The sequence below is a fragment of the Calonectris borealis genome, chromosome 1, assembly GCF_964195595.1.
Source record: "Calonectris borealis chromosome 1, bCalBor7.hap1.2, whole genome shotgun sequence".
NCBI classification, from domain to species: domain Eukaryota; kingdom Metazoa; phylum Chordata; class Aves; order Procellariiformes; family Procellariidae; genus Calonectris; species Calonectris borealis.
Window position 1 is genome coordinate 188,025,659 of NC_134312.1, and position 13,359 is coordinate 188,039,017.

The following is a 13,359-nucleotide window of genomic DNA, read 5'->3' on the forward strand; positions in this document are numbered from 1 at the left end:
CTGTTTCTACTGTCATTATGAATATAGTAGAATAATTTTCATGTAAAACTATGGGTTTTGCTCTGTACCATTGCCAGAATAAAATATATATAGGCCTTTACTGTTTCTAAGGCTAATGGCATTCTCTCAAAAAAATTGGAGAAGGCATCTTGTTTAAGAACAATGTTTCTTGGGTTGTTTTGTTGTTTGGTTTTTTTTTTTAAATCAGTTCTTTTCTGTTTTCAGGTGGTTGTTGTTTTTCTTCTGTTAAAGTTTTTTCCTCTATTCTTTCCTATTTCTTTCTCCACTGACCTTTATCAAGGATACTCTCATAGAACAGGAGCTTTAATTCTTAAAATAGTTTCTTACAGTTACTTCTTTCAGTGCTGATGCCATATACATTCTCTGGTGCAATACTGTCAATACTAACGCAGTTACACCAGGAATAAGTATTGTCCATTTTCTGTTTTCCATGAGAATCATTTCTCATGTCATGTATGAATTATTATTTGTATGTGTGATGAAGTAAGTGTTTGTACCGGGAGTGAAGGAAAATGAACCTTTGGAATAAAGATCTCGTGTTCCTAGACATGAAAAAACAGAGCTGCTTATCTTTTGCTCTTTCTGATGAGAGAATTGGTTTGGACTGATCTTTTGGCTGGTTTGTAATGATGTGAGAGTCTGAGAAGTTGACTACTTGGGGATACACAAATACACTTTACCTGAGTAAAGGAGGGGCCACATAGTCTTATGAGAACTAATCCTGCTCCTGTGTAAAATCAGTAGAACTTTTATGTTGTATTTGGGCTGGATCATGCTCTTTTAACAAACACAACTAAAGTCCTCGACTTGGCAAAACACATGCTCTAGCTCAAACCTGTGACTTTGTCCTGTGGGCTTGCCACAGATTATTCAAATACCGAAAAGTTAAGAGCACACATCAAAAACACAATAGTGCATGAGAGTAAGATTGAAAGGGTATTTAGCTTGTTCCTGCCCCTAGCAGTGACCAAAACCAGTTGCTTAGAGGAAGTGTATAAGAAACTAGGCCTGAGAGATTTCTCTTGAGTTGTTCTCTTCATTTGTCTCTGCTAATAATGGCAGAGCAACTTTTATATTTCTTTTGCATTATTTTTATAATTTATCTCCACTGTCTGCAGAGATTCAAGAGCATGATGGGTATCTTTAGTGTCAGTGAATTATTAGTATTTTATTCAGCGTGGACAAAATTACACGTGCTTTCTGCTCTGTGTATGCTAAATTTATCATTCTGTTTTCCAGTTACTAAGCTGCTACTTTTTCTGGAATTTTTAGGCTTCGTAATTCCAATCTTTCCATTTGGATTTTCTGTACGTTGTTGGTATTTTGTAATATTTCATTTCCTCTTCCTTCTTCCCATTTTTCCAGGAGTCAAAGAGGTCAGAATCTCTCATGGACATACATCAGAAAAAGCTAAAGAGCAAAGCATCCGAAGAAAAGAACAAACATCAAGAAAGAAGGCCGTTTGACCGAGACCAGGATCTCAAAGTCAGTCGATTTGACGAAGCACAAAAGAAAGCTCTTATAAGAAAATCCAGAGATCTGAATACTAAATTTGAGCACAGTAAAGGCAATATGTTTTTATAACATAAAAGCATGAAGCTTTTTTGAAGTGAAGTCAATTAAACTTTGAATATTTAATTTTTTAAGTATTTTTCTGTAAATATTTGTACGCAAAATAAATATCCTGATGTTTTTTTTTTTTCCCTTGTCTGTAAATACTCTGTTAGGGAGGATCATCTGTACTAAAACTAAACTGGAAAAAGGAAAGTCCTGGCATAAAAAAAAGATAATGTAAATTTGCCACTTAAAAACATTGGTTGTTTTTTTTTTTGTTATCATAAAAATAATTAATTAAATAGGTATTATTTTAAGAAGCTCTAGATTTGATCTTGCAATGAAGTTGGTGGTTTCCCCCTTTCTCCTGCCATGCTTAAGATATTCTTGCTGAGCCTGACCTGAAGGCTGTGGAAAAATCCCCTTTAAGCTCGTGGGCAGGACATTGCTTGACTGGAGTTCCTGGTGGGGAGTATAAATTCAAATGGCAGCTTTTATGTCCGCCCAGTGCTTTTATTTCTGTGATTCTGTGTCTGTACATAAATACTGGTTTATATGTATGCAGTATAATTTCTGTGCTATAGCAGGAAGAGCTAGTAGTAGCAGAAGTAATAAAACATCAAGATTTGCAGATTTAATTATAAAATGATAGTATACAAGAAGAGAAAATCTAATTTGAGTTTCAATTTGTAGGGCTTATCATCAGAAAATCCATTTTCTTAAGAAAATACAATGTGAAAATCAAACCAGAATAAAGCTTATTTTGTCAGTTAATTTGCAGAGCAGAACAGATCTTTGGTATCAAAAAGGAAATAAATCTGACATTTTTTAAAAAATCTACATCCATGCTTAGAGTTTAGTTCTTCTCTGTGTGTATGTGTGTGGAGCAGCTAAAGGGAGAATCGTGCTACTTATTTAAAATTAGACTTGTACTTTCATCCTTTTTCTCTCAAGTAATGTTTGGGATCCTTTTTGAGGAGGAAGGTATCTATATGAAAATAATTCTATATATGAGATGCTGGCAACTTGTTTGGAAGTGTGACACATTTTGGTTATTAAATACCATGGGGGTCACTGTAATTTGAAAAAAGGCTACTGTGACAGACGGGTCGGTTCATGTTACCCTTGAACAGTGATCCAACAAGCCCCAGAAATGAATGGCTAAAAACCTGGTCTTGTTTTATCGCACGTGTGCGTGAGCCCAAGGCACGGCCTCCGTGTGCTGAGAAGTCTTGGAGAATTTTCAGTGACCAATGAATGCTTACGTACAATATATTTAGATACTGCTTTTTTTTTAATAGACAATTTATTTTGCCATCAGAAAAATCTGCTGCCTTCAGGAGGAAGAGGGACTGGTTTTGTATTGTGTTTGGTTTTTCTTTAATCAGTTTTGAGTTTCTGAGCGTTTTCGTTTTGAGGCGAGAGGAGGGTTTAAACAAGGGCCGTTTATTTTTCCTCCCCTAAACCAGACTTCTCTTAGTGCCTCGTGCTTTTTTGCCTCAGCAAGCAAGACCTCACTAGGTTTCTACCTTCTGAGTTGTCTCCTTCCCCTGTTTGGAGAATTCCTCTGCAGCTGGGGATTAAGTAACATCTCTCTAGCAATTCAGCACATGTGGATTTCTTAATTGGAAAGGCAATATTAGGAATGTTTGGGGTTTTTAAGCAACTAAAGCAATGACAGGGTGAGCATTGCGTGACTAGCTAAATCTTCATGGTTGACAAAAAATGGTCCTCACGCCCACTTTTGGAAACCATACTGCCGTGAGAAATCAATTTATTACCGGGTGTTGCCTTACGTTGAAAGAGCTGATCTCATGAGCACATCGTGCAGCCCTCGCTCATTCAGACAAGTCTGTAGCAGGGACGAGGCCGCTTGTATTAAGATTCTGTTGGTGTTATGTGCTTCATTTTCGTTTTTCTTCTTCGGTTCCTCCTCCTCCCAACTGAGGACCGGTCATCAGATGTTGCAGGTGGCCAGATCTTGCCATCCAGCTGTATCCCTGCTGTTTGCTCGCTGCCCTCCCTGGCCCCATCACGCTCCAAGGACGTGTTTGAGCGGAGGCTCCGCGGTGTTGCTCAGGAGGAGAGCTCTTGTAACGGGAGTGCAGGCAGCCCCTCCACGGCCGAACCTTACACCTCCGTATGTGGGACGTGCGGTTCTCATTAGCGAAGCCTTGATGCGAGTTGGGAACGTGTTTTCTCTCATCTGCTTAATCTTTTTTTTCCTGCTCTGAAGCAGCTTCTCGAAGACTCGATGAAATCCATGTTACGAACTTGAGATAGGGGGAAAGTGGAATTGTTGAGAGTTCAGATTAAGCTTTTCATTACTTTGTGTAAATTGAGTGAACTTTTGAATCGCATGAATACACAACTAATCTCTTACCGATGCCAAACCGTTCCCTCGAACGGTCATTAGAACAAGCAGTAACTCAGTAAATTACAAGCTCTGTAAGCTTTTGTGGGAAAAGATGAGCTGTCCTCTACAATTTGGACAAGCTCTAAAGCATTTCTGCAGAAATGTCAGTGGGTGATTTTGCATTTGAAAAAACAGAATTTATTTCACAGAAAATCCTCACCAAAATTACCATTTAACATTTCTGGTGACCGGTTCCCGATGCAGATTTAATGGATTCTATTGCTATTCTGTGCTGCCAGCCTGTGTCACAGCATATCGACTCCAGGCACATCAGGAAAGTCTGTTTTGTTTAAAAAAAAAAACAAAAACAAAAACAAACTGTCAGGGAGGTTTTCCTGGATGTGAAAAGCCTATCAGCCTAAATTTTAAAGCGCTTGCCTTTGTTTTGTGCTGGCATAGACATCCTTTATTAATACTGATGTTAAAAATTTTTGCTCAAGAAAGGGTCCCCTCCTTCTGAAATGTCAAATAGTTGTGGAATTCACAGTGAAGTCAATAAAAAGATGACTTTTGTGGTAGGCGTATGATAAATTGGATGCTTAAGAGGAATTTTAAGGAATATTATATGTTAATAACAAAAAAATTTAAAAAAAACGTGTTGAGTCTGCTGTTACCAAGAAACAATTAAAAGCAATAAAGACATTTCAGGAAAACTTACTTTTTATGTATCTTTAGGACAAAATATTGAGCTACTATGATAATTGATTTGGAAAATTTTGTTAGAATATGGCATAGCAATACTGTCACCCAAGGAAAATCTCCACTCTTCTGATTTAAACACCTATTTATGGAGAGTTATTTTTTGCTTCTGCTGTGGCAGTCGGTGGATGCACTGTGCGTCTGGGCTTTTCTGGATGAAGTGCGTTTCCCCAATAATAAACAGCAATAGAAATGCACTTCTTTTAGGGCTTTGGTGTCATGTTGATAGCACAAAAGTGGCATTGTCGAAATAATGTTTCTTTTACAAGAAAGCTGAGATGAAACATTGGTATGTTTCTGTCCAGTAGGAAAGGTTTTTTTCTGCATAAAAGAAGTTTCAAAATGCTCCAGTGGGCTCCAGGAGTCCAGGGCTACTTGTGCTTGGGGACTTAATTTTGTTTCTGAAAGGTAAACTTTGTTATTTCTGTCCAGCCAACTATAAGTTATATGTTGATTTAAGAGTAATATAGTATTAAAAATCAGAATCTGTGAAAACTTTCTGTACGTGCATCCTTAACTTCAGCCGCCCCACTTGCCTACAGTGCATGTAGTTCTAATTGCGTGATTTCCTAATTCTCAAATAAAACACATGCATGTGGTTTTCTGTCCTTACGAATTGTGTGCAGCTTTTTATATGCTGGGGAAAAAAAAAGAAATTTATGCAGTGTTTTTCAGCCAACAGCTTTAGATTTTTTCTCACGTGCTCACTAATGAAGATGGTGTCTTCGTTACCCGAAGCCAGTGAGGAACGCACCTGCGGGCCCCCGTAGTCGCGCACCTGTGAAATGCATCTTCCTGACGCTTCCAGCTCTGGCAGCTGAACGGGAAGTGGTGACCCTCAACAATAACTCACCCAAATGTGGCATTTCTGTCCTTTTCAGTCGTGACGTGAAGACTGAGGTATTACCCGTGCAGAGCTGATCTTTTCACAGCAGCCATTTCTGGGTCCTGCAGCGGCCACCACCGCAACAGGCAAAAGCCCTTCCTCCATCATCCCATCTTCATTCCTTGTGGTTCCGATCATCTGCTTTCTTACACTGGTCTTTAAACCAGTAGTAAATCCCATTGCTCTTTGAAATTATACCCATTCTGAATCAGCGTGGCAAATCGAGCCTTTTTTTTTAAAAAAAAAAGTCTTTTAGAGTGGGAACTTAAGGTCTGTAGGAGACAGCAGCACAGACTGTTTGTCACCAGCTGCAGTTGTGACTTCTTCCAAATAAGCAATCCAAACATAAATATTCAAAAGCAATTCTCATAAGCAGACTTTAGAGGGAGAAAAAAAAATAAAAAAGAAGTGGCTGGCCCAGGCTCTCAGCTGCTTAACATTGCCACTTGTGCTTGCACGTGTACACCTGACCAGGAGTTTGACAACTTCCCGGCCTTGGGGCAAATTACATCTTCTCTCTGTCCTTCCCTGACTGTTTCTCTCGAGGAGCCTTGCTCCCTACATTGGCCAGTACCTGAGCTGCTACAAAACACTTGATGTACATCAACAAATACTTTTTGCTACGTCTTAACTTGTGTGAGCCCTGGAAGAGCCTCTGCAGCTCTCCCCATCGGTCCTTCTGGTGGCCCGGCTCTAAGAACCAGCCAACTGCAGAGTTTTGCTGCTACTCCTTTATGTTTCCTAGGATCCATCCTTAGATCTTGCTGGCCTGTGCGGAGTTGCCACCCATCACCCATCACCACCCATCACCAGGTTGGGAAGGAATTTGCCTGAGCCCAGCCACAATGGGGAGAGGACAAGTGTTGAGTCATTACATCGGCCTCGGCTCATGGAAGAGAAGATCCTTTGCCCGCTGGAGCTTGATAGCGGAGTTTATGGTAGAGCAGCAGAGCTGTGACACCACCCTGAACCCAGCAGCCACCCTGGTTAAGTCCCTCAAGCCAGCCTTTGGTTCAAACATGAGAAATGCCAGAGCATGAGAGCCCCACGGGTACATGTCCACCTTCCTTAGCCTGAGCAGCAGTCCTGTTGCTCAGCAGGACCCATCTCTGTGTTAACCATGCCCCTCCCTCGGTGAACCTCTTAAAGACACCTCTCCTCTTTGGTGTCTGGCCAGATGGCCCAGGGGGGCTCCCGCAGTTGTGCAGTGTTGGGCTGGATCCGGCCTGGCTGCTTGGCTCAGATCTCTGTGGGCATTTACACCCCCTGACACATGCCATCCCCTCAAGAAGAGAAAGGGTGCAGTCATGTGGCCAGCATCCGACAGTCTACCCAACGTAGGTTGGCCTAAGTCCACCATGACTTCTTATTATTAATGTTTTTAAGCATCTCTGAAGAAGCCATCTCCAAAGTGAGTGCTCTCAAACCGGCTTGGTGCGTGTTACAGAGCCACGCTGCTTTGGCTTGGGGTTGGGGGCTGAGGAAGGAATTAAAAGCCCTGTGAAGACATCTGGGTTGTCTCCCTGGTCAGGATGCAGGGAGCCACCCGAGCACACGTGTCCACCCAGCCAATGCTAAAACCCAACCATCCCCTCCCTCCCCGCAGCACATCAGCACTGGAGATGGGAGGACTCCCCTGGGGGTACCTGGGGGCCCCCCCTAACAAAATCACCCCCAGCAGTGTCCCCCCCGTTGGTCCCAGGGAGGTCCCATGTTGCTGCATTGCCAGCCTCCACCCTTGAATTGCCACAGCACGAGCTGTCCCACAGAGCCAACCTCCTTCACCTCCTAGTAGTATTAGGAGATGCTGAAGACACAAACATGTAGTACCATAAACTCTGCCTTCAAAGGAAATTCTGGTGTGGCTCCCCTTTCTTGTCCGTGCTGGTGATAGATAAATCAGAAAACTGCACTGTTAAAAACCTCAATGGCTGTGCATGCGGTTAGGACCCCAGATTTCAATCCCATTAGATGCATCTCTGCATGGCTTTCATTGCCATCGCTGGCGACGTACTTTAATTAATGTTTTCCAGAGGTCGCCTCCCCGGGAAGAGGCAAATAGCCAAAAAGAACTGGAGAGGCACAAGCGTGAAGGAGCAAACAGGCCAAGATGCCATTACCTGCGGGACATCCCAGTGATCTGCTAACAGAGGCAAAAGGAGACGGACTCCCAGGGTGCCTGAGAGCAACCAGGATTAACTAATGCAGCAATCTGTGCTCTGCCGTGCTTTAACCCTCAGGTACAAAACGCACTCCTGAGTTTTCTCCTCTAACACAGAGCAAGGTCCTGGGAAGAGCATCCCCAGGAATCACAGTGTGAAAGGGATGGAGGGGCACATACAAAGGAGCAAAGACACCAAGTCACAGCTGGTGGCCGTTGTTTGCAGTTCCTGGGACCCTTCACCATCGCTGCTTTAGTCATGAGTAAATCAAGATTGTGGTTGTTGCCGAGACTGGGTTTCTTTCCACTTGCCACGGATCCTGGAGACCTGTGATTATACATACAGATCTCAGTTTTCATACTTTTAGAAAGCGCTATGTTCATAGTCCTCAGGGTAGTTGGGCACAGCTAGCTCAGCATTGCCTAACAGCCATGGAGCTGCAGCCCTGGAAGCGGTGTTCCTCTAGGCATTTATTTGCTATTAAGAGACATACCCTTGGAAACTGAAGAGGTTTTCCTTTTTCTACACACTTGACAAAAATATATATGTATATATGAAAAAGATCCTGTAACATACTCGCTCCCTTTTGGCAAGAAAATGTTTGTGAGGGCTTAGCACGTCTCCCCGTGAGCCGCAGTATGACAGTGCGGGCTGCGGTGCCAGGCCTTAGCTGAAGCTGAAAAGGCTGTTGCAGAACATAAAAATTGTGATTGTAATTCTCCCCAGTCCAGTCTCTAAACGAAGTGACAGCCTTTGGGACCACACCCAGGCTGCTGCTGCTCCAGACCTGAAGCTATTTGCAATTCTAAATAGCTATGCCCAACATTTTCTGTTTGAATATAACATATATGGTATATTCCATGGAATACATGCAGCTTTAATACCCCACAAAGTTTAAAACTCTTCCATAAAAGGTTGCTCCAGATATGTAAAAAATTTCCCTGTTTTCTCTTCTCTGCAATTTACTCTAAAACTTATTTTACATGAGTTTCTACAACGGTCTTGAAATCTCTTATAAAGACTGTCTTTGGTGTAATGTGTTGTAGAGCTTTGCAACGCTCTTTCAACTTCAGTGGTACAGCATCAAAGATAGGTAGACTTTCTTTGAGTGGTATTTTGCAGCAACTAAAACCATCATATTGTTTCTAAAACAGGAGGATGATATATGAAGGATATCCTATGTCCTGCACTACTTTGAATTTGTTCATTACAAATACAGCAGAAGAAATTTGAGAATCAAGGATAGCCACCCCTCTGTCCCACAGTTAGTGGCAGAGCCCTCGGCAGCCCAGTGGACTGTTTGCTCCTTAGCCTTGTGGAAGTCCCATGTGGTAACGTCCCCCCCTGGTTCACTCCTTTGATTAATATTGCCTCCTAGTGACGGCCAACCTTTATGAGGCAAAAAGTGCGGTCTTCTTGTGTCTCTGTTCAAAATCTGTAGATCTGATTTTAACTTTTTTGTATTAATGCAATCCGTGTATTTTGTGGCAAACCTGTGTCCCCACTGAGCACTCAAGAGCCCAGAGCAAGAAAAGCGCAAGACCTTTGAAAGGAAAAATTCCCGTCTTTAGAGCTGTGACGAATTTGAAGGTTTTGGGCATTTCTGCAAAGCTTCAGATCTGTCCTGCTGTGCTGTCAATTGCCTCTTCTGAGCCGGCTGGTCCCCCCGCCTCCCAGAGGAGCCTGCCGCCCCATCCTCTTCCTCCCCATCAGCTGATCAGGGTTGAAGACCACTAATGGTGTGTGGACATGTACATACACACACACAGCTGTCCTTGGACACACCATCCCGTAGCTGGTCCCTGACTCCCTGCTCTCCCCATTGCTGGTACCTGGACATGCAAGCCCCCAACTCGCAGCCCTGCTGCAGCTGCGGTACTCATCCCTCTCCCCCTGCTCGCCAACCAGTCCAGCATCACGTTTGCTGTGCTTACACGTACCCACTCAGACCAGAGAGCACACTCTGGTTTTAACCAGCTAAAAATAACTTTTAATGAGAATACAGAACAGATTGCAGTGATCAAGTACAGGCAGGGTTCAGGCAAGCGTACTGACCTGCCCTTTTTATCTCCTTTTTTCCTACGCTTGCTCCTTCTCAGTCCACCTCAGTTCCTTCCTTCCCCCACTTTAATCCACCACCTGACATCCTGAACTGTCTTGCACATTCCCAAAAGCTCCTTAAAAACATCCCAAAATCAGTTGTAGACAATCCCAAAAATGCTTTTCCCAACGCATCCCATAATGAGTCTTATACCCATCATCTAGTCCTAACTACCTTTAGGTGTTTCTCCATGACCCACAAGGTCATGTGCGTGCCTGTGGGGCCTCACACACCACGTTGTACTTCTCGTCAGAGATCTACTGCTGCTGGATCTCCCTTCTCCCACACAAAATCCTCCAGCAAAGAAGGTCTTCTGGGGATAGGGCTGCCCACAGACTCAAGAAAGATGTTAGGTATGGGAGCTCCTGAATGCCATTCATCATTCAGAAGGGGACTCCAAGGCAAGTGTAATTTTAAGGAGCTAAATATAAGTTTGGGAGTGGGGTGTCCAGGACCCCAATAGAGGCTGGTGTTGGAAAAAGAGCCAGACTCCTTGTAAGAAACAGTTTTCATAGGAGAGGACAGAGGGTGGTGTTCCCCCTCCTGGCTCTTCCATACCCCACGTGTGCCATTACTGCGGTTTTGAGTTGTGTTTCTTGGCATCTTCCTCTTCCGCCTGCCTCTCCCCTCCTCCGGTTGCACAGTGCATGAGGGAGTTGTGGATGACACGCTGGCCTCATGGGCCCTTCAGGCAGGCACGGCTGACAAGAAGGACACGACGGGTCAAATGAGTCAGCCACCGCTAAGCCACGGCAGCACGAGCCGCTCCCTTCCCGCCGCCTGCCGCAGCAGCGGGCAGGCCGGCCCCATCTCACCGCTGGGAGCCAGGGACAGCCGCTGCACGGCGCTTGGCAAGCGCCACGGGGACCGCGTCCGCTCCACCTCGCGCAAGGCTGATCTGACCATGCTAAATGCAGGAGGCCTGGAGAGCATTTACACTGAGGCCATCCCAGTGACCCCTTCCACTGCTTGGGGTTTGCTTTTTTCTGTCCAGCTGCTTTGTACCTCTCCTGCCAGGGCAATGAAGGTTTGGCCTTACCTAGAGGGACGTCTGCGCCGTGTGAAAGCGAGCAAGCCCACCTCCCACTGCAGCGTGCTGGTGCGGGGCCCCTCGGCGTCTGATGCCCCCAGAGCACCAGGAGACGGTCAGTCAAAGTGGTCGGTTCCCATCCGGGGAGAAAAGGCACAATGGAAAACCAGCAACTTCAGGAAAAGGAGACCGGCCGGCTGCTGGCGTGCACAAAGCCGGCAGCCTGGGGGAAGCTGTCTAGAAACCATCAAGGGCTTGCTGTGGTTTCCAAGGTAACTTCCATCTTCTGCGACCCAGGTGAGGCTCAGCCTTTATGAGCACGCGGGCAGAATACAAATAGTGGGTCTGAGGTGGAAAACGAAATGCCCATGAAATGCCATGTGTTACCCCAGCCACTCTGCTAGCAGCTGCTCGCCTTCCGCCCTTCCGCATCTGCCCACCGAGGCAAAGTGCCAGGAACGAGGAATTCGGCTACCATGGCTGAACCTTCATGACTCGCTGCCAGAGGGAAGCCAGGTAATTCAAAATTACCGTAGGTGACTTTCCAGCTGAAGTCATGACTCAAGAGCCCAGGGACCCCGTTAATGCACAGCTCCTCGGCACCCACACCACATGGCTCTGACCTTCCCTGAGAGCGTCCACGTGTCCATCGGCCGGCATCTGCACCAGCTGGGCTCATCTGTTGCCTCAAGGCCGTCCCAGGGTCTTCTGGGGAAATAAAGGAGTCAAGGCTTCCCAAACTTCATCTCCGTGGCAACCACGGAGATGGTTGGGCTGCTGTCACAGAACCAGGTAGCTATTCACGCATGGGGGCACACGGGTCAGGTGCTGTTCACCTCTGGATCATTTGCTACAAAAGCCACCAGGCTGTAATTGCCTCTTCAAAACCAGCATGAGAGAGGAAAACTAGAGCAGTGAGAGGATGCACTCACAGTCACGTACTGAATGCAATACTTTAATTCTTTGATGTACGCATTATTTATTTTCCACAAAAGGAAGTTTCCAAGAGCAGAGAAACCAAGGCCATCGCCAAAGGCTTCACACAGTTCTTCCTGTTGCTATCATACTGTGCACAGCCAGGGAGCCCACCCCAAAATGCCAGCTTCCCGCAGAGCTCACAGACGCACACCCAAGTCGTGGCACTGCTGCTGCCCCTGGTCCATCGTCTTCTCTCCATCACCTTCCCACAACCCAGGCCTCGGTGCCAGGTGCCAGGCTGAGCCTGGTAGGACAGAAGCTAGCACAAGACCACCACCACAGTGCTGAGGGTTATGGGTGATGCTCTTGAGGAGGTTTCTGCACAGTACTGATGCTCTGGCAGGAACCAGAGCATGGCCAGGAACCAGAAGGGGACCCGTCAATGACACCTGCTGCAAACGTTGTCTGAAAAACTTGGCATCAAGAGGCCCTCCTTTCCAGGTATTTGCGACTTTCCTGAAATATTCTGTCAGCTGGCATTACATAGCCTAGCTCTGATCCACCCACAAGACTCCGTGTCACTTTTCTTTTTCAAGTATTTCAGAGCACAAACTCCAGTAGCACTGAAGAGTTCCTAGCTCTGTGTTGCTGAGAAGCTCTGGTTTGGAATATGGACTTAAATTTGGGAGAGGCAAATTTGGGAGTCTCACTAGCATCAGGAAGATTTTTTTATGTTTTACCAAATCTACCCCCATCTACAAGCCTTGGACCCTCTCAGGTCACAAATGCCGAGAAGAGACTAGTTGGAGCTTGAGGAACAGCTCCCTGAGACCTGCTCTGGCGATGCTGCACCCCCAGGTAAGGGAGCCGGCTGAGATCTCCTTCCCCAGGCAGACAGGAGCTGCAGCAATGCCAGGCTGAGCAGATCTGTGAGCAGAGAGCCTGTCCACCACACAGGACCAGTCTTCTCCCTCTATGTGGCTGGGCTGGCCTGCAGGAACCTCGTGGCCCGCTCTCTTGAAGGACATGGAGAGATGCGCTTCACCTTGTCCATTCCTGGGATGAAATGATGTCTCACCATCAGCTGAGGCAACCAGTGAAATTTCTGTCCCATCCCCATGTGTCAAATGCTTCCCATCAAGGTCCTGGAAAACTGAGGGTGGAAGGAGCTGTCTGGCCACCAGTTAGTGGTGATCTTCACTAGCACTGGGAGATGGGCACAGGCCAACAGACTGATACCTCCTGGGACATGGACCTCAGGCTTCCTCCTTTAACACCTCCTGTATCCCTGCTGTGCTAAGGAGGAAACATTGCCCAAGAGTGGACTTGGAACCTCTTGGCTGGCTTTAGGCACACAGAAAAGGCAGGGACCCCCACCAGCATCCGAATATCAACAGCGAGTGAGACAAGACACGATGCAGGCAGCTGAGGCATCATCCTATTTTGACTGCTGCACACCTCTCAATTAGCAGCTGAGCAGTTTTAGTTGCAAAGTCACATTAAAAACTCTTCACAGGGAGGAATTCTTAGGTTTAGCAGCTAAACTGAGACAGTGAAGATCTGCCAAATGCT

General features: G+C 45.6%; 1 protein-coding gene across 1 annotated transcript in view; it reads left to right on the forward strand.

The window, feature by feature from the left end:
- The window catches only part of GPALPP1 (GPALPP motifs containing 1), a 22,794-nt gene extending 17,492 nt beyond the window's left edge, over positions 1–5,302 (forward strand). The window contains exon 8 of the mRNA XM_075139442.1: positions 1,387–5,302. Within this exon, the coding sequence (XP_074995543.1) occupies positions 1,387–1,605 (219 nt within the window). The 3' untranslated portion in view covers positions 1,606–5,302. The remainder of the gene's footprint in view (positions 1–1,386) is intronic.
- Positions 5,303–13,359: the final 8,057 nt, after the last annotated feature.